Source organism: Vanessa cardui, chromosome 1 (assembly GCF_905220365.1).
Source record: "Vanessa cardui chromosome 1, ilVanCard2.1, whole genome shotgun sequence".
NCBI lineage: Eukaryota > Metazoa > Arthropoda > Insecta > Lepidoptera > Nymphalidae > Vanessa > Vanessa cardui.
In genome coordinates, this window is record NC_061123.1 from 4,488,306 (window position 1) to 4,510,338 (window position 22,033).

The 22,033-nt window shown below is 32.8% G+C and overlaps 1 protein-coding gene across 8 annotated transcripts in view; it reads left to right on the forward strand.

The window, feature by feature from the left end:
• The window catches only part of LOC124539311 (solute carrier family 12 member 4), a 448,925-nt gene that overhangs the window by 420,535 nt on the left and 6,357 nt on the right, over nucleotides 1–22,033 (forward strand). For 7 of the 8 annotated variants that reach the window (XM_047116952.1, XM_047120923.1, XM_047117691.1 and 4 more), the window contains 16 exons: nucleotides 7,855–7,925; nucleotides 16,070–16,330; nucleotides 16,624–16,809; nucleotides 17,331–17,566; nucleotides 17,645–17,798; nucleotides 17,879–18,065; nucleotides 18,139–18,295; nucleotides 18,446–18,658; nucleotides 18,761–18,940; nucleotides 19,024–19,143; nucleotides 19,222–19,415; nucleotides 19,508–19,676; nucleotides 19,799–19,988; nucleotides 20,099–20,314; nucleotides 21,201–21,308; nucleotides 21,507–21,560. In XM_047116952.1, coding sequence (XP_046972908.1) covers nucleotides 7,855–7,925; nucleotides 16,070–16,330; nucleotides 16,624–16,809; nucleotides 17,331–17,566; nucleotides 17,645–17,798; nucleotides 17,879–18,065; nucleotides 18,139–18,295; nucleotides 18,446–18,658; nucleotides 18,761–18,940; nucleotides 19,024–19,143; nucleotides 19,222–19,415; nucleotides 19,508–19,676; nucleotides 19,799–19,988; nucleotides 20,099–20,314; nucleotides 21,201–21,308; nucleotides 21,507–21,560 — 2,696 coding nt within the window. The remainder of the gene's footprint in view (nucleotides 1–7,854; nucleotides 7,926–16,069; nucleotides 16,331–16,623; nucleotides 16,810–17,330; nucleotides 17,567–17,644; nucleotides 17,799–17,878; nucleotides 18,066–18,138; nucleotides 18,296–18,445; nucleotides 18,659–18,760; nucleotides 18,941–19,023; nucleotides 19,144–19,221; nucleotides 19,416–19,507; nucleotides 19,677–19,798; nucleotides 19,989–20,098; nucleotides 20,315–21,200; nucleotides 21,309–21,506; nucleotides 21,561–22,033) is intronic. The other variant, XM_047119874.1, reaches the window with a different exon arrangement.

Genomic DNA, 22,033 nt, shown 5'->3' on the forward strand with positions numbered 1-22,033 from the left:
AGGGACAGAGAAAGCGACTTTGTTTTATACTATGTAGTGATGGAACACCTATACGGCTCGCAGTTAGGGTGCGATATGGGGCAGAATTTCTTACTATCTTTAATCAAATTTTGTGTATGTGATGTGATGTCATATGATGTACGAAATATAGTTGGTATTTTTCAAAGTTTTTTTGCTGAGTTCGATTACAGCTCTTTCGAGGGATCCTTGTGGTTTACGCCGCGTGACGTATTAAATCCGCATTTTCGAAAGTCTATTTTTGCTTTATTCGCAAGTTTCCTTTGAAATTGTCCTCGAAGTAGTTTCTGACTCATATAAACGGAACGCTTAATCTATCCATATTAAAAAAAATTAGTTAGTCAACATCAGCTTCACTTAAAATCAAAAAATAAATAAAATTTTAACAAAAAGAAAAACCGACTTCAAACAAAACACTATTTTAAAACAAATGAATATGCACGAAAAAGTAATAAAAATAATTGCGTATTCAACATATTTTTTAAAGTCTTCCTAAATTAAATAAAATGAAAAATATTAGACTACTTAAAAGTCGATTAACGATTATATCATGTAGTTATAATTATTGTTATATTTGGAGTCGGTGTCAGCCAATAAAACCCTACAGTATATCTATCAAAAAACAATACGAGAATACTTTAACAAATATGTTTTTTACAAATTACCTTTTACACAATAATATACTGGATCAATCAAGGGGCTCGTATCGCTTCTTTCTTTTGATTGTTGGGGCAAGGGCACCGTGGCTGACACCGGCTCCAAATATACCAATAACTATAACTACATGATATAATCGTTAATCGACTTTTAAGTAGTCTAATATTTTTCATTTCATTTAATTTAGGAAGACTCTAAAAAATATGTTGTATGCGGTTTAGTGAAATAGGCATGGGAGCTCAAAAACATTATAAATTAGATCAACAGTCTTTAACTGAAAGGGAAACACTTTTGGAACATAATATCTAATTAATATTGTTCTTATTTAACATAATTTTCAAACCACTTTGCTTATTATAAATAACGAAAACAAAAGAATAATAACTGCAGTTTCACTTGAACATCTAAATACAAAAGTCTTGGATTAACAACTGTTGTCTTACTTTGTTAGAGTCATTATTAGCAGGCGGGATCGATAGCTTAGCGTATCTTTCGAAGCACGTAATCGCTATCACATATCACTGGGCTATGGCTTCCAGTCAATTTATATAATACTAGCTCGTACTGGCTGTGGCCGCAGTTTCATTCGCATTAAATTTGACCTATTTCATGCTGCTTATATTGGAACATTATCGTTACCGCTCTGCTCTTTAGGGCGTAAGTTTTACAAGCTTCCTCACATCACAGACATTTGAAATCATAACTCATTCGGATCAGAATCGTAGTTCCTGATATTATCACAACAAGCTGTCCACCTTTACATTGTAAGCAAGATTCGCTTGCGGCTAAAAAGGAATATATTTGACTTATACAGATTCCTAATTTATACAATGTGATAATTGCCTTCAGTTATGTTTGCTCTGCTCTATAATGTCGCTGCCTATACTCATTTTTTTTATTATATAGGTAGATGGCCTGTCAAATGGACCACTTGATGATAAGAGGTCACCACTGTCTATAATAGTTGGTGCTGCAGGAATTATTAATCTCTTCTTACATAGCTAATGCATTACCTACCTTGGGAACTAAGATATGATGTCACTCAACTTTAAAATCGAAATACAATAACACTAAGTCTTGATGTTTGATGTAGAATTAGAGAGTGGTACCACCTAGACGAGCTGGAACAAACCCTAACCATCAAGTAAAGTATGTAGTACATACTCTTACTAAATTAAAGAAAAATCTTAAGCAAATATTACTAACAAAATATTAAAAGGAGCTGGTATATAGTTCTTGTAGAGTAATGCGTTCAACCATACAAACTTGCCATCTATAATAAAGAATTATACAAATTGTGTATTCGATAAAATAAGTTACAAATCTTACGTAAACATTTCAACTTACTTTTATACGTCAGAAGTCATTAATATTTATAAAATTAAAAATAGATATATTTGAATACGGTGGAAAATATAAAAACCCGATGGAAACGTAATGACGGCGGCTACATCGAAGCCGAATATAATTAAGATTCATGGACTCAATTTATTCCGCTCAAACAAATTAAAACTGATGACAATTGTTCGGACATCAAATAAATGAATAAATAATTATGAATCTTCTCTTGTAAGGGACTGAATAAGATGATTGTTATTATTTCGTTATTGCATCGTTAGGCTGGAGATACTTTACATTACAGGTGCTAAAGTCTTATGACTGAGGGGTAGGGCTCTGTCCAAGCTCATCTTGGTAGGTACCACTCACTCATCATCTATCAACCACCAAACAGCAGTACTACAACAACCTTACAACAGTATTGTCGTATTACGGTTTGAAGGGTGAGCCAGTGTAATCGCAAGCACTAGGACAAAACATCTTAGATTGGTGGTGCATTGATTATGTAAGGTATGGTTAATATTTCTAACAGTACTTTTGTTTATGGGTGGTCGTTCTTCATATATACATATAATAAAATTGGAGTGTCTGTTTGTAATATTAAAATAGCCCTTTTTTACTCAATGCATATGTATATATACACGGGACATATACAAAAATAACATTTTTTACAAGTTTTGTCTGTGTCTGATTGTTCCGGCTAATCTCTGGAACGGCTGGACCGATTTTGACAGGACTTTCACTGGCAGATAACTGAAATAATAGGGAGTAACTTAGGCTACAATAATATTTTTTTGTGTTTCTTAAATTGAATCCCATACAAGGTCGCGGGCACAGCTAGTTTAGAAATATTTTTAATTCAGTTTTTCTTAATATATGAGTTTTAGTTTAGTACGTACAAATGTTGTCTTTTGCATGTAATGTAGATTTATTACGACCAATTAACAGTGAACTGTATTTTCACGTTCGGATGTTTGATCACTTTGTGGAGCGGCTGTACACGAGAGTCTAATTAAATTCTGCCTCCTGTCAGCTACTTGATCACTTGTCACCGTAAATATTCTATTTTTAGACTGCACACAGAATGTAATTAATTTCAAGATAATTTATTATACATAACAAGTGTTCTACGTATCTTTTCCTAGATTTATAATTATATAATAAAATTTGTTAAATTGTCAATGTTTTTAATGTGGAGGTAAACCTTCAGGTTAAGCTTAAATTAAAAAGGTAAGATGATGACTAATAATTTTCTTAATAAAAGTATTTTCTTTTTGGTGATAAAACTAACTCCGCTCGAATATAATTAATCAATTAAAATCATTAATATCCAAGCTCATTAAAATATTTACTTTACATAGTTTGGCAGCTAGCCCAGATGACCTAGTGGTTAAACTCGTGCTTATTAACCGATAAGTGCGAGTTCAAACCCAGACTAGGCGCACTGAATTTCCATGTACATAATTTGTGTTTATTATACATTTCATGCTCGGTGTCATATTCAAACATCACGAAACCTGCATTTGTTTTATTTCAACGAATAGCTGCGACAAGTATCAAACAAACCCGCATTGGAGCAACGTAGTGATATAAGCTCCAAACCGTCTCCTCAAAGGCGGAAGAGGCCTTAGACTAATACTTGGACATTTACAGGCTGTTGAATTTGTTAATAGTATACACTCTTAGTTCCGAATTCGTAGACATAGTGTGTCGTAAAAAATGTATCACATTTTATTTCTGATTGCATATGAATAAAACACAAAACTATGTGTAGAAATTCGCGCGGAAGTCACAAAAATCTCAATATGACTTTTGTTATAACCGCGCCGTAACTGTAGCCGGAAACGAATGACGTATTGAAAAAGTTTCAATGATTGCACGGCAACAATCACTGTGATTTCGGACATGCATTTTCGTATTTCACCATTTGAATTTGTGAATACGAAATATTTCATATTTGTTTTAGATTAAAACATTCTATGTTATGTTATATATGCTCTAACGAATTGTAAAAAAATATATTCTTAAATACATATATGGTAATGACTACTGATATTAGTTAATGTTTATATTTTGCCAAGTTAACTTAATAGACTATACATTTTTATTATAAAGAAAAAAATTATTCAAGATAAAAAGATTTACCTTATATTTATTTAAAATGAAACAACTTTCAGTAGCAACAATTAGATACAACATATAAAGCCAGTCATATTTTATCAACTGATCATACCACTGATATTATTTGTTTAGTTGCTGTTCTTAACTTTTAATTCAAAAGATATGTCATTTATATATTCTTCGCCAAATTAGTATCGATGCTGAATGCCAATATTTATATAATTTAGTCGTTATGTGTATTTGTTGTAGTACCCTTGCACTCGTGTTTTTTTATAACGCCCAAAAGAACTATAACAATATATAACTTTATAAATCAATCTGAAATTTTTCATATTCAAAATGTGCATTATTATCTTATTTTGATATATTCTAAATATTTAAAAGGTTATTTTCAAACCTCTTTTTATATTTATAAGTTTGCTTTTAATAAAAATTTGAAACAACTCTCTCGTAATTTCATATCCGACGATCTCAATATAAGTTGCGAAATTAACAAAGTTACAGAGCACACGTAGCGATAATGCGATCAAGTGCGCCAAAAATATTCGTCCTGTCGACATTATCGCATTAACGTTAGTAAAGGTCAGCCCTTGACATTCTAGTAGAAAGTTCCTTTTCATATTTCATTTACTTATTACATTCGCTGACATATATCATTTTGTCTTTGGTATTTAAAATTTTAACCTTTTCTCTATAAAATTTTGTACTCATATTATACTGACAGGGTATATTCTAACAAACTTTTTTATAAACAAAACTATAAAAATAGTATCAAATCAAATCAAATATTATTTAATCTGTTTTTTTATACATAGCCAAGTTTAAATTAAATATGTTACAGTTTGGAATGGAAAAACGGCAAATACTCAATAATTACTCTAGCCGACTCATTTATTTATAGGTGAGTTGTTACAGCTTACATATACTCATAATCACTCATAGGGATGCATTTGAACAATAACTGATGCGTATGATGAGATGCATTAGTAATTGAGCAAATAATGCATGCCAGGAGATATATTTTCTCTTCTCTATTAAATATCTTTAAGGAAACAACATACTGCAATATTTATATCTCTATTCGCACTTTGATTTGGTTCAGTTTGTATTTCCGTATAGTATAATTCAGTTCCCTTGTATTATAATTATTAAACACATTGTACAATGCTTTATAAACTAAAATATGATTTGATATTGAAGAGAGCTTTTATGTAACATAGTGTACTTTGAATTGAACTAAACCGAGTTACTACCAGAATGTTTGCTATTCTCAATAATAAATTTCATTGTACCTTGTTCTTTGACTCTCGTTTTAAAGACGAACTGGGTCGTAAGTAAATTACATACTTTGTTTACTCGCTCCACAACTTGTTGACAATCGCGCAATTTGTCCTCAGCCTTTACAAACTTACTCGTGCTCTGGAAGGACCATTTCATTCCGCACTACGGCTAACTCTAAGTCACGTTTATAAGAACTAATTTCCTTTTTTAAAAATTATTTCAACTAAGTAAATAAAAATTCATTTAAATCCGCATGATGCATATGTTTGGCATGAATATTAAAATATATTTTGAACTCAATTCTGAACTTGTCTTAAAGTCACTTATTGCCTGGAAAATTTATAATCAATGTCGGTATCTCAACGGCAGGCAGACTGTCTAGTAATGGAGAAAAACATTCCTTTTTCAACCGACTTCCAAAAGGAGGAGGTTATCAATTCGTCTGTATTTTTTTTTTTTTTTTTTTTTTATGTTTGTTACCTCATAACTTTTTACTGGGTGGACCGATTTTGATAATTTTTTTTTTGTTTGAAAGGTAGTGCTTCCCGTGGGGTCCCATTTTTTTTATTTTTTTTTCCGATGATGGTATCCATGTGAAACCGACATAAGTCTTAAATTTGCCTTATGTATATGCGCGATAAATAGGTGAATAACTGAAAATCACGTTAACCAATTTTGAAAATTCTTTTTTTATTATAAAATATATACTTCTAGGGTAATTTGGTGAAAGTTTGGTAAGGTTCTGAGCACAGGATCCATGACAAAGTAACGGAACGGAAGGGAACGGAACAATTATGAGGAGCACGTTAGCGATACTCGGTCGAATCTTTTATTTATAGGTTATTTGGATATTTGAGTCACCTTCCGTAATGTGGTTATGTTTATGTAATTATCATAGTCGAATATTATAATCAACTAGCTACCCACCCCGGCTTCGCACGGGTGCAATACTTATACTAAATATACTACAGAATTTGTTTATTTACGACATCACATCGCAAACTTCTAAAATTATCAGTGTTTCTTTACTATATTGTTCATGTATTATATACACAAACCTTCCCCTTGAATCACACTATCTTTTGAAAAAAAAACCGCATCAAAATCCGTTGCGTAGATTTAAAGATATAGGGACAGAGAAAGCGACTTTGTTTTATACTATGTAGTGATGGAACACCTATACGGCTCGCAGTTAGGGTGCGATATGGGGCAGAATTTCTTACTATCTTTAATCAAATTTTGTGTATGTGATGTGATGTCATATGATGTACGAAATATAGTTGGTATTTTTCAAAGTTTTTTTGCTGAGTTCGATTACAGCTCTTTCGAGGGATCCTTGTGGTTTACGCCGCGTGACGTATTAAATCCGCATTTTCGAAAGTCTATTTTTGCTTTATTCGCAAGTTTCCTTTGAAATTGTCCTCGAAGTAGTTTCTGACTCATATAAACGGAACGCTTAATCTATCCATATTAAAAAAAATTAGTTAGTCAACATCAGCTTCACTTAAAATCAAAAAATAAATAAAATTTTAACAAAAAGAAAAACCGACTTCAAACAAAACACTATTTTAAAACAAATGAATATGCACGAAAAAGTAATAAAAATAATTGCGTATTCAACATATTTTTTAAAGTCTTCCTAAATTAAATAAAATGAAAAATATTAGACTACTTAAAAGTCGATTAACGATTATATCATGTAGTTATAATTATTGTTATATTTGGAGTCGGTGTCAGCCAATAAAACCCTACAGTATATCTATCAAAAAACAATACGAGAATACTTTAACAAATATGTTTTTTACAAATTACCTTTTACACAATAATATACTGGATCAATCAAGGGGCTCGTATCGCTTCTTTCTTTTGATTGTTGGGGCAAGGGCACCGTGGCTGACACCGGCTCCAAATATACCAATAACTATAACTACATGATATAATCGTTAATCGACTTTTAAGTAGTCTAATATTTTTCATTTCATTTAATTTAGGAAGACTCTAAAAAATATGTTGAATACGCAATTATTTTTATTACTTTTTCGTGCATATTCATTTGTTTTAAAATAGTGTTTTGTTTGAAGTCGGTTTTTCTTTTTGTTAAAATTTTTTATAAAAAAAATGTCAATGTCATGAAAGAATCAGTATATTAGGAACTGAAACTGCAGTTTATTCATTTGTTTTAAGACACATTATAAACTAATAAACTATACTTATAAAAAGCACACATGTATATCAGTATATAATCAGAGCAATCTAGAAGCGTATTCGTAAAATTTTACCATAATTTGTTTCTTCAATACCATAGCTGTAAAAATACTTATCTAATCTTAATTATAATAATGTTTTAAGAAATCATGATATATTTAATAATTTTAATGTAAAAAATGTGTAAGACATAATTCTGTTAAACATTTGTTTATATTAAAATTTTATTTACAGGTGACACTGACGAACATGGCCTGCCCAAGGAAAAGGACAAGGGATGCGACACGACCCTTTATCTCTACCATGTAAGTCACAATTATACATTGTCCCATATAATATATATTCAATTTGTTAAAGTCCAATTTCGAGGCAAAAACCTCTCTTTTACTGAGGAAAAGGACGTGTCTAAATGTAAAAAGCTGGTCCCATGTGGATTTGTGGATATGGCGGCCGAAATTATTTCAGACAAGTTGGTTTCCCCATGATGTTTTTGTTTAGGATGAAAAACGAAAGTATCCAGAGAATATTACATGAGAAATTGAAAAAAAATAAGTTTCCTACATTCGCTCAATACAACAATAAAGTTGCTATCATAAACAGGTTTGCACGACCATCTAAGAAATAAACTTCAGCCACTTTTTTTTAAGAAATGAAAGGTTTTTTTTTAAGAAAAAAACTCAACACTGTTTAATACTTTATTCAGTATTAAACAGTGTTGAGTTACCATGTCAAAAGTCTTTCATATCTACGGTTCTTAAATTGTAAATGTTACGTTTTAAGATAAATTTAAATTTGTCATCATCAAATAACAAATGAGGGTATTTCTTATACACCTTAGCCTATTATTAATAGGAGGTAGAACAAACATCGTCTGAGTGAATAATTTCTAGCTAGAATATTAATCATCCATATAATACATGCCTGTTTAATAAATATGTAGTGCCGAAATATTTTAAACGGCATTTATGCTTATAATGTAGTTAGTACCATCGTAAATGTTAGGATAATCGCCAACACGTTGCTCGGCTAGGCAACGGGATCGCATCACACTTAATATTGTTTGCTCGGTAAACATCGTCCAGCCTCGTAAAATGTCGACAAGCTACGACGAAATTTCGGTCGAATATTTGTTATCTTTTTACCGTGTTTGTAATTTTAATATCACCGTATGTCTGTTGTTACATCGGAGCGATAAATCTTACATTTTCCTCTCATCTTGGATATTGCTTTCTTAAAGATTAACCTCATACAATATTCCTTTTACTTCGTGAAAGCATCTTACGTATTCGGAAAATATTATGCGCCTGTTTTTATATCGTGCTCATTTTTGTTTTTGATTTATATCACACCTTATATGGTTTGTAACAAAGACTACATACTAAAAATACTTACATATTCAATTCAATTTGAATGACTGACAAACAACTTGTATTCAAGTTTTACGATTCAGCTCATGGAATTCCTAAAGTATTTAAGAAAAGGTGTTTTATTTAATTTGTTTAAAAAAATCCCACTTTACTAATGAACTTTATACTATTACTATAATTTTAATTTATGAACACGTTTATTTAACAGATAGTAAACCTTAAATATGTAATCACAAATGTGTAATTAAAAAAGTGCAAAAATAATAAATTAAAATTGACTATTTCAATTAAAAAATAAAGGTATTTATTTAACACAACAACAACAACAGCCTGTACATTCCCACTGCTGGGCTAAAGGTCTCCTCTCCCTTTGAGGAGAAGGTTTGGAACATATTCCACCACGCTGTTCCAATGCGGGTTGGTGGAATACACATGTGGCAGAATTTCTATGAAATTTATCACATGCAGGTTTCCTAACGATGTTTTCCTTCACCGCTGAGCACGAGATGAATTATAAAGACAAATTAAGCACATGAATCAGCGGTGCTTGCCTGGGTTTGAACCCGCAATCATCGGTTAAGATGCACGCGTTCTAACCACTGGGCCATCTCAGCTCTTTTATTTAACACAATCTGTGTTATACCAAGAGTTACAAAAATAACATAGAATCATAAATAACCAATACGCTTCAAATTAAGCAACGCCAGCAAAACGCTTTTAGATCAGCAATCTGTTACTGACCTATCGTAGCAATAGTAGTCGCTCGTATCGCGCTCGTAGCATCTCTTCAAGGCATCGTAGCATCGTATCGCTACGACCCAATTTCTTACATGAATAAACTTCTTCGATCTTACGCTATCTTAACTTTAAGAAATTTCAATTTTATATTGCATATAAATGCATTGCATTTAAAATAGATTTTCAAATTGTTCGTACAGTCAGCGAATATTTCTATCTCGAAAATGAACGCCATCTTGTAACTCGAGTTTCACCGGACATAATAGAAAATAAAGTTAATATTTACTTCAGCTTGTCTTATTATACATTATTATGCTATAAATTTATCTAAAGCCGTTTTAAAACTGTAAGAAAAAGTAATAAAAGCGAGATTGAATGCGGGATCCGCCTGAATCCGCGTTAAAGCCATCATAATATGCCAGTACAATGTAATCGAAATTGGAATTGTAAGCGAACCGAGAGCATGTCTATAGCGCTCGTTTAAATTAAAATAAAAGTCACTCTCCATACAAATAAATGAGCTAATTTACGCATTTTAAGATGAAATGCCTTTAGACATTGTGATACTATACAATTTTTTGATTCAACCTAATATCTCATATCGGTTATGATGATATCCTCCGGGACAATTTCGACCTACAAGCCAATTTCTAAAGAGACTAACCAACTAAGGAAGAAATATATGTGGTTCACAAATATGTCAGCAAACACAGGTGTACTAGCTATTCCCTGGCTCCTCGGCTGCTCCTCGAAAATCACGCACAGCACTAGCACTTTACGTGATTTCAACACTTCCACTACACACACAGATACTTCCAATTTTCTATTTTTTTTTTATTCCTACCCAACCTGGGTTTTAAGTCCAGGACCTGGGATCTACGGTCTTATATGTAGTCACAGAACTAACATGGCACAGTACATATAGCAGTAGATTAATGAGTACTAGTAGTAGCTCACGGCTTCGCTTTCGTTTATTGTGTTGTTTATCAAGTGTTAGGCAAAAATGTCCTTACTTAGAGTGCAAGTTTGTTTCGCAATAAAATAAATTCAATGCCCGCCTATATAAAGAGTTACATTCGTTTTCACTTTTGGATAATGTCAAAATTTAAATATGATTTTGTCGTGTATATAGGAACTACGCGTGGGTTCACGGTAATAGTTAACTTCGAAGTAAAAAGGAAATACAATTATTAACTGATGCTTCTCAATATATACTTCATAATGTAATGAATGTCCGCTATACATACGTAAATGGATTTTCGATAAAATTGCGATGCAAGCTTTTCACAGACATAAACTTGTTACTCCTGTACACAGGGTTAGCGATTCTTTTATAGGACAGTGTATATGCTTCTACAACAGTGCCCTAGAAAGATTAAAAAAATCTTCAAAGAACGTTTGTATACTGAAGTTTATTATAATAACATTAACGACTTTATAGATGCCTTAGGTATGAAACGATCGTCTGCGGTAAAGCGGTCTGCTTTGAATAATTTATCATTTGAAAAATATATTTTTTACAAAAAATATCTTACTGAGTTTCCATCGGCGGTTCTCGTCAGGTCTGGATTTGCGAATCCGTGGTAGTATTTGAACCGAAGGAAGTGATATGTGTTGATTTTTGAATTATTATTTAATTTTTGTAACTTTAAAAGTCAATGTTTATAGGCCTTAGGAATGTTTTATTAACAGATTAGAATTTTCAAAATTTACACAAATATGTAAACTTCACCCAAATGATACAAAAGAAAAAAATATGTCTGGAAATTGATAAAAGCATGGAATATCCAGATCATGAATTACACAATACAATAATAAATAGTATAAATTCGACGAGTAATGAGCCTCTTTGATTATGGAGAATGTCGAGATGGATTCCAACCGTCGTAGACCCTGCAAGTGTTTTCAGCTGCAGGCAACAATCTACGAAGCAGACTACGTAGTCAAACATTGAATTCTTTAACATTTCTGCGGAACTATTTTCAACAATAATAATGAACAAATTTTAAGAAATTTAAAAGAGAAAAATTTTTTTGCTCACCGATAATAATTTTTTTTTATGATGGAGGGTAAAGGGTGCCCATACATTAGCTCTGTCATCGCCAATGAGTCACCAACCTTTACAACTAAGACATTATTTCTCTTGTATCATTAATTACTCAGATCACTAATTTTGTCAAGTTTGGCAAAATAATGTCAAATATAACTCAGTATCTAAAATTGAATGAAGCCCTAATATCAAGTTAATCGGTATTTTATTGTCAAGAAGCAGTTCAGAGCAATTTTTTTATAAAATCAGATTGTGTATTTTATTTAATGGCGACGAAATAGAAAAACAGTTAGACTGGTATTTTTTTTTATTATGTTGGCGTCAGGCAGTCGGGCGGTCGCAAAAAATTTGCCAATTCTTATCCATGTAGTTTAGACACTGCACTGACCCCAATTATATCAACCTATATTCGATTTTTAAATTTTAATTTTATGTATCGTATCGTTGTTAATTTCCTATACTGTTGATCATTTTTCAGCCTTTTTATTTGATTTATTAATAATTGAGGTTAACAAAATATTGTCTTGTAATAATCAAAACAAATTTCATAAGTAACATTAAAACGGATGTGAGTTATTTAATTTTCTATAATTTACTATGTACAACTAAAGACGTTTTCGAGATGATAATATTACTCTTTCGTAAAAAATCCCGGAAAACGCCCAACCATTTTCAATTATAAAATAGTTAAGGTGCCTTTGTGTGCTAATGGTTACTATCGACTGGCTACTTTGTGGAGGGTAAAAGGTTTTAGGGCTAAAACGATTGCTTCCAGGCTCTTTAATACAAAACCGAAATAAGCTGACATAACTAAGCTAAAAATATATAAGTGAAATATACAATAATTTAACTTTGAATTAAAAATACTAATATTTTAATTTATTATATCTTACATCGCTTAAATAGAAAGTCAACGCATTTTATGATTAATGTCTTAATAATGACCCTGAACGTTTCTTGCATAAGAGATAGATCATGTGTATCCGCAAGTACAGGTTGACTCTCTGTTTTGTGTCTTTGATAAGATTCGAGACACAATTCGAGTTACAGAGACACGCTCAAGAGTTTTATGTGTATTCAGAGCTTTCTATACTCTAGGAACCACAACATTTCTTGACAGAAAATCCCATTAACTCTGGCCAGACTCGAGATTTGATCTCAGATTCTAGTAACTAGATACGGTAAAATATCAAACTATTATATAAGTAATCATTTATCCCAATACAAAAGATTATACGACATTGTAAATTCAATTTGTAAAAACTACCGTTATAAATTCAACTATATACAAAACGCGTAAAATTGGCGCTACAATGTTTTGAAACGAGAAAATAATTGAACTCTTGTCCAAACCGTTTATCTGAAAGTCGATGCAATTTCACTGACCCCGTTTTCCGTAGTATAATATTCTTTCGGAAATATTGATAAGTATTTTCCGCGTAAATTCGTTTACCTAGATGAAACCCTGCTATATTGTATTTGGTTTCATGACTGGCTTATAATGTGTACATAATATGGCTCTAGGTTTCCATAGTATTGTTTATTTATAACGCGTTTTTGACTAGATTTAACAGAAAATTCTTATTATTATTGATTTAGTGGAAGTTGAATCGAAGAAGTGTCTTAATGATCGCTGACCTTCGAAAGAAGATGATCTTTAAGAAGAAGAGTTGACTTAGTCTTATTTACATATTATAGTTATCACACCATAATACCTGGTGGTAGACCTTTGTCCAAGCCCGTGTGGGTAAGTTGATACTTACCCACACGGGCTTGGACAAAGGACCCTCTTACAAGACATGCTACCTCCAAACAGCAATACTTAATATTATTGTGTTTCGGTTTGAACGATGAGTGAGCCAGTATAACTACAGGCAACAGGGTACATAACATCTTAGTTCCCAAGGTTTGTGGCGTATTAGCGATCTAAGGAATGGTTAATATTTCTTACAGTGCCTTAGTCTATCGGCTGTGTTGATCACTGATCAGATGATCCATTTTCCATTCATCTATATCATATATATAGTAATATATAAATATATAATAATAAATTAATAGATTTCTATTTATTTAAATACACATTTCTGTTCTCTTACAAAAGTTTTGTCACCAAGGTTTGTCTGTGAGAAAATGCCATAAACCGCCGTCGCACATTTTTTTCTGTTTCTCTAACGTCATCTGTTCTTAACATATTGTGCTAAGATGGTACAAATTAATTAGAAAGTAAGTTATTTGAAATACTTCCTCAGATTTATGTTTTAAAAATGATTTCAAGTACCCTCGTGAGTTCGTGAATTCAATATGAAAGAAGTATGTATATCCTTAATATTCCAAGATATTATGTACTCGTTACAAAATTTCTATTATATATAAACGTCAAGGGCGGATATTGGCGACCTTCGTAGATTATCTGAGGTTCTCAAGTTGAGGCCGCGGCAAAGCCCAAGAGCCATCAATACCAAAAGAAATGAAATGGTGCTCCGAGCTACTCACAGGGGTCAAGCATTCTTGAGTTACGCTTTGCGAATAAATTACTTAGTGTTCTCGACGTCTTCGTTCTTTATTATACTGCGTGGCTTTGTTCGAAATTTTAAAATATTAATACTCATAAAGATATATCCAGTATTGATTTACGTTATAAAGTAACGACATAGAGACAAGACACAGTTGAAAGGAGAAAAAGTTTTCATAGATAGTATGAAAACCGAGCGTAAGAGTAATTTAATTCCTATTTATATTTGAACATATACATACTAAACTATTTTAAAATTATTTAGCTATTTGAGCAACAAAATTATTTACGGATGGTCCATCTCTCTCCATTTACTATCCTAGAAGAGTTTTTTAAGATTATAACGGCACAAGGCAAACTAAAGTAGCAGCGCGTGCGATCGGTCACGCTTGGTCGGACAGTTAGGGGTAAACGAAATGTGGTAGCTTTACATCTGTACGAACTGCTTACGAAACTCACTAGCTTATTAGTAACAAAGATTCGACCCTTAATTTCTTAAAACAAATATATTAAATAAAAAAAAATCTTATATATTCTGAAACCAACTCAAAACCGTTCGAGCTACGTTTATTTAAAACCACATATAAATATTTATTTCTCTGACTTATAGTAAATAAATTATTTAACTAAAAGGCCATTAATAACGATTACGTATTGAATTTATTCAATACACTCGTATCGAATACTGAGCGAATGGACTTGATTACACCGGTAATCCCAAAGAGATCCACATTTTAAATAAAGTGGTGGGTAACGGTGACAGGACAAATGGAAACAAATAGAAGAAGCTGAGTAATAAATGACTCGTGTTACGGCCCGCTGTTTTATTGCAAGTGAAAATTTACAACGGCTGTAACAGTCGCCGGTTTCAAACGTTTCATGATTTATAATTCGTGTTTCAAACAAAGCAACGGATACTTTTAGATAGGATATCCACATTTTGTTTTAATTGTACAATGAAAATATACATTGTAGATAAAGAGAGAGCATTAGCAAACGGTAATTTTATGAGTAATTTAAATTGTATTTTTGAGTTTATAGATTGATTACTGATAAAGATAAATCTTAATACCAAGTGTTATGGTCTGCCTCTCCTAATACAATTTTCAATCATAACTTCTATAGAATATAGAATACTATGTGATTTAAACACTAGTTTTATTTTTGCTTAAATTATAGGTATAAAAACCAGGTTCTCATTTATTAGACAATGACAAATCGTTTTCAGTTTAACTATAGTCAACGGTAATTAAAGTTTAGATAAATACTACCATAAAAATTTCATGGAAAATGATCTAAAGACTGAAATTATAAATAATAAACCTCATAAAAGAAGAAATACTGTATAATCTATATAAAATGTACGAAAAATCCCGTCCGAAGATATTTCACAATTTTCAAAGTACGTCGTTCGAAGCATACTTAGTTTTATATATAAAACGAGGCCGATGTAAGCGACGTTTCCGGGTCTGAGGACCATTTCGCCGTCTAAGGTGAACGATGGAAATAGTTCGTGAATAAAAAACGATCACTTTAAAGTTGAGCTCAGGTAAATCTCGTATCAACGAGAAAAACGTAATACAAAAATTTAAATTGAAGAATTTTATTGTATGGTTGGAAATACCTGATCGGTTCCATATATAAAATAATACATTTTATACTGTATATCATAAGGCAATATAAAAAACTAATAAATGTTCCAATTTATACATTCATCATCCTTTTTCGAAATTCAAAAAATAATTAAATACTAAGGTTGTTTTTTTTTCTATCTCTTCACAGGAGGAAATCGAAGACCGACCTCGAGCGGCCACATTCCTTAGTTCTCTGGCGGATTACTCGAACACCATACCAACTGCATCAGCAGCTGATCCAGATGCTCCCAAACCGGCACCACCAGCACGCATGGGCACGCTTATTGGCGTATACCTTCCCTGCATCCAGAATATCTTCGGCGTTATACTCTTCATTCGTTTAACATGGGTAGTTGGTACGGCTGGAGCTATTCAGGGATTTTTGATTGTGCTTATCTGCTGTTGTACGGTTAGTATCAATTGTCGTTTAAATTTTAGTTTTTCATATACCTATAAAACATTTTATATTTAATTTTTATTCATATTTCTGTTATTTAACATCTCAATATTTATTTGATTTTTTATTATTAATAGTTTATTATCGGTAAAAAATACTTAATTTTTATTCATATTTCTGTTATTTAACATCTCAATATTTATTTGAATTTTTATTATTAATAATTCATTATCGGTAAAAAAATACTATTTTACAAAAAAAAGACCTCTTATCGAGTTTTTCTAAAATGAGCCTTTTACTCGTAGACGATGCTTACTGCGATATCGATGTCGGCTATTGCTACAAATGGGGTGGTGCCGGCTGGCGGGTCATACTTTATGATCGGGCGCTCATTGGGTCCTGAGTGTGGAGGCGCAGTGGGAATGCTATTCTACACGGGCACAACGCTAGCCGCGGCTATGTATATCGTTGGAGCTGTTGAAATCGTTTTGGTAAGATATTTTCTTATATTATGTTAATCTTAAAAATATTTACGTTTCTATCCCAATAACTTTTCAATTGCATTAGTAAATAAAGCTAACATTTAGTTAATGGTTGTTATGTATTATTTACATAAAGACAACAGCGAGTGTTTCTGAGTAACTATCAAATTGACATTGGCAAACTTTTGTTTACTTTAAAATTATGGGAAAATTGAAACGTAACGCACTGTACTGTAAGTGATAAATAATGGTATAAAATGTATGATACCTGAAATCCATTATAAAACCGATCATCCATATATTTTAGCATAAACTCATAAAACGGCAGGCTCTGCAGTATAGACGAAAATATTATGATCTCATAAAATTATTCACGTAGAAGTGGAATTCAATTCGATCCATAATCTAATTTTGTGAAATACGTTTACAGACCTCCAACATAGTTTCAAATATAATATAATTATATTTATACCCAGACTAACGTCGTAAGTATTTTTCTCTAATTTAAAATGTAACATTCTGATTACTAGACGTACATGGCCCCATGGATGTCCATATTCGGCGACTTCACGAAGGATCCAGAAGCGATGTACAACAACTTCAGAGTGTACGGCACCGGGCTACTGCTTATTATGGGCATGGTGGTATTTGTCGGGGTGAAGTTCGTAAATAAATTCGCAACGATCGCTCTAGCCTGTGTCATACTCTCAATAACAGCTGTCTATGCCGGTATTTTCGTCAACTTCAATGGCAACGATAAACTTCAGTAAGATTAAAAACTTACGTCCTTAATATTCTTATTTATGCATTTTTTCAAATGACTAACTTAAAAAATATATTTTAGGATGTGTGTTCTTGGGAAGCGCTTATTGAAAGACATACATATTGACAACTGCACTAAAGATATCGGCGGTGAATTACACCAACTATTTTGTGCTAATAATACTTGCGATCCCTACTATCAAACACACGAAGTTAGCGTCGTTCAAGGCATTAAGGTACTTACTAAAATCCAATTATTTCGTTACCGGTATCTTGTTTTTCTTTATCTAAAACTTTGTTTTAAATTTCATAACAGGGTTTATCAAGCGGAGTATTTTTCGATAACTTGCAAGATTCATTTCTACAACTCGGTCAGTATGTCGCATATGGAAAAGAACCCGATGATATCGAACAAATGGAACGTCCTACATACAACCAGATCTACGCTGATCTTACGACTACATTTACGATATTAATTGGAATATTCTTCCCATCTGTAACAGGTATACCATAATACTTATTATCAGATAAATAGAAAAAAGGACATTACAATAATCATTGTTTTTCTTTCCTTAGGGATTATGGCTGGTTCTAATCGTTCTGGTGATTTGGCTGATGCCCAAAAAAGTATTCCTATCGGTACCATCTGCGCTATCCTTACAACATCGACTGTTTATTTGTCTTGTGTGCTACTTTTTGCTGGAACTGTGGACAATTTGTTACTCCGTGACAAGTTAGTAAAATATTTTATCAACTTCAAATATATTGTTATATATTGTGATATAACTCTTTATTAACAATTCAAATGATATTTACGTTTCTTTTTACATATCTAGTAATTATTTCTCGACTAGTTAAGCAACGGTATTTATTTTATTTTCAGGTTTGGTCAATCTATCGGCGGGAAACTAGTCGTAGCTAATATGGCGTGGCCTAACCAATGGGTTATTTTGATTGGATCATTCCTTTCCACGCTTGGTGCAGGATTACAATCTTTGACTGGAGCTCCACGCTTACTTCAAGCGATAGCTAAAGATGAAATCATACCGTTTCTCGCTCCTTTTGCCGTTTCTTCGAGCAGAGGCGAACCTACAAGGTTACATTTTTATTTTAAACTAAAAAATACTTAAGAATTTTAAAATTAAGCGTGCCATTGCAAATAACTGAAATTATTTTAATAAATGAAATAATTCCACAGGGCCTTACTTTTAACAATGTTGATCTGCCAATGCGGCATCTTACTCGGCAACGTCGATATCCTCGCCCCACTTCTTTCGATGTTTTTCCTCATGTGCTACGGTTTCGTCAACTTGGCGTGCGCCTTACAAACTTTGCTTAAAACGCCAAACTGGCGTCCAAGATTCCGATATTATCATTGGTAAGTATATTTTTTGATTAAATTTTGTATAATATTTCAAGTTTTAATAAATTGCTATAACGAAATATATTTAAAAATTCTAGGTCTCTTTCCCTTGCTGGCTTAACATTGTGCATCTCTATTATGTTCATGACGTCATGGTTCTACGCTCTGATCGCTATGGGTATGGCGGGACTTATCTACAAATATATTGAATATCGAGGGTAAGATCAAGATACAATATTATTCGTATAAATTATAGGAAATCGTATACAAAATTAAAATGTTTTGAAATTTTCCAGTGCTGAGAAAGAGTGGGGTGATGGTCTACGTGGTTTAGCCCTCTCAGCTGCTCGTTACTCCTTACTGCGTCTTGAACAAGGCCCTCCGCATACAAAGAACTGGCGCCCACAAGTTCTTGTACTTGCAAAACTGAATGATGATCTTAATCCCAAGTATCGTAAAATGCTTGCCTTTGCCAGTCAATTAAAAGCTGGTAAGACGCAATACTTTTGGACCTAGTAAACAAATTAAAATATGTTTCGGATATGATATTAAATATTTATATCTCTCAAATTTCCCAAACAGGTAAAGGTCTTACAGTCTGTGTATCGGTCTTGGGTGGAGACTTTACACGCCGGGCAGGCGAAGCGTCTACGGCCAGGCAGAATTTACGAAAGTGCATGGATGAAGAAAAAGTGAAAGGATTCGTCGATGTCCTTGTATCTCATAGTATTTCTGATGGCTTAAGTCACTTGTAAGTGCATTTTTACCAATAATTTTACAAATATCATCTAAAAATAGGTATTTTAGGACCAAATAATGAGATTATGTGTTTTCGCATTGATTATATTTGTTTTTTTTTTACACCAATATCAGCGTTCAAACAACCGGTCTTGGTGGATTAAAACCCAATACGGTGATTGTGGGATGGCCGTATGGCTGGCGGCAATCAGAAGACGAACGCACTTGGCAAGTATTCCTACACACCGTGAGAGCTGTCACGGCCGCGAGAATGGCAATGTTAGTGCCCAAGGGGATCAACTTCTTCCCTGATTCAACTGAAAAGGTATTTAACAGTCCAGAGACATATATTACATATTAAGGACATAAAATATATTTTCTTACGTAGCTCCACAATAAATTATGTTTCTTTATCTATTTGTGTAATTTTTGTAGGTGTCCGGTAACATAGATATCTGGTGGATTGTTCACGATGGTGGTATGCTGATGTTACTACCATTCCTTCTAAAACAACATCGTACTTGGAAGAACTGCAAAATGCGTATTTTCACTGTTGCCCAGATTGAAGATAATTCTATTCAAATGAAGAAAGACCTAAAGATGTTCCTCTACCAGCTACGCCTGGAAGCAGAAGTAGAAGTCGTTGAAATGGTAAATAAGATAGAATGTTTTCTAACAATTATCTGTCACTACTATCAGGGCCGTATTTAGGGGAGGGCAACCGGGGCAACTGCCCTGGGGCCTCCACATTAGTGGGGGCCACAGTTTTCAGCAAGTTTACAAATATAAATATAATAATGTTATTATTTAATATTTTAAAAGTTACCGATACAAGTAAATAAATCATAGCTTAGTGATTGAAATAAAAAAAGTAATTAATTCATGATAATAAAATTATTGTCAGTATTTAGTAAAGAGTCGAGAGGGCCCAGTGGTTAGAACGCGTGCATCTTAACCGATGATTGCGGTTTTGATGATTGCCCCCACTGCTTTGTGGCCCGGGGGCCTCCAGACCTTTAAATCCGGCTCTGACTACTATGATAACCATTAAATACCAGAAAAATTAGCTTTACTAGTAACGATAGCTCTCATTAAATATTGAACATTATTTAACTATGAAGCCATATTGATTTATCTAATGTGATTAACTCATGTTTACATAACTTTAATATGGTATATTGCTCATCCGGGTATAAACACATGAACGGTTAATTTAAGTGATAGTAGGGCTTTGTGCAAACCCGTTAGACTAAGTACCAACTATTCATCATACATTCTACTACTAAGCAGCACTTAGTTTTAGAATGACTTATTATTTTTGTGTTCTGGTTTGAAAGGTGAGTGAGCCAGTGTAATTACAGACACAAGGGACATAACAACATAGTTTTCAAGTTTAGTGGCACATTGGCGTTTTATGGAATGTCTATGGGTAATGGTGATTACTTACTAATAGGTGGGCCACCTTTGGGCCACATTTGCCTGTCTGTCTAACAATTTTAGACGAAAAATAAATAAAATGTATTAAACAAAATTTCAGACTGACAGCGATATCAGCGCTTACACTTACGAACGGACCTTGATGATGGAGCAACGCAATCAAATGTTACGTGAACTCAGACTAAACAAGAAAGAGACCCTCGGAATGGTAAGTTGAAACGAAATAGATATTAATAGATAATATTAATCACTAAAATCATTGTGGATATAAAGCTAAAATTATCATGTTAGCTGTGTATTTATTAAGTGTGCTATGTATTTGTACAAATGAAGCGTGGCTTGTTCAACTTCACAATATAAAGTTATAAATAATTAATATGCCGTTTGTCTATCGCTGCCGATACAGATGCAAAATTTGGTGGACTATCGTGAACAAAACGCTGAGGAGAAGTTGCCTCTGGTAAACTGGATACTTTACCCTCGATCGAGTCCACTTTTAATATGCATTTTAGATCTTATTCGTTCCCTAATATTTTATCATTAGTTCTCGCATTCCATATCATCGTCATTACGCCCTGGCTTCACGGTTGTTTATCGTTACATTACTGAGGGTCTTATTTCTTAATCTCTGCTTTCGAGTTGCTTTTATTATCTTAGACCATTTTATTGCCTTCTATGTTTATTTATATTCATGTCATCAATGCCAAATATTAATGATTCTGACTATCATTTGATTTATAAAAGTTTCCTCCTCATCCGCTCTACCGCTTAACATTCACTGAGCATTTGTTGGCTTTCGGTGTTAACTCTCTGTTTTTATTTACCACATATTTTTTAACCATATCACAATATTATTCTTCTTAATGTGGTGCACTTCTTCAAATTAGATGTAAATAAATGTACAAGAAATACACTTAGATTTTTTTAAGGTAG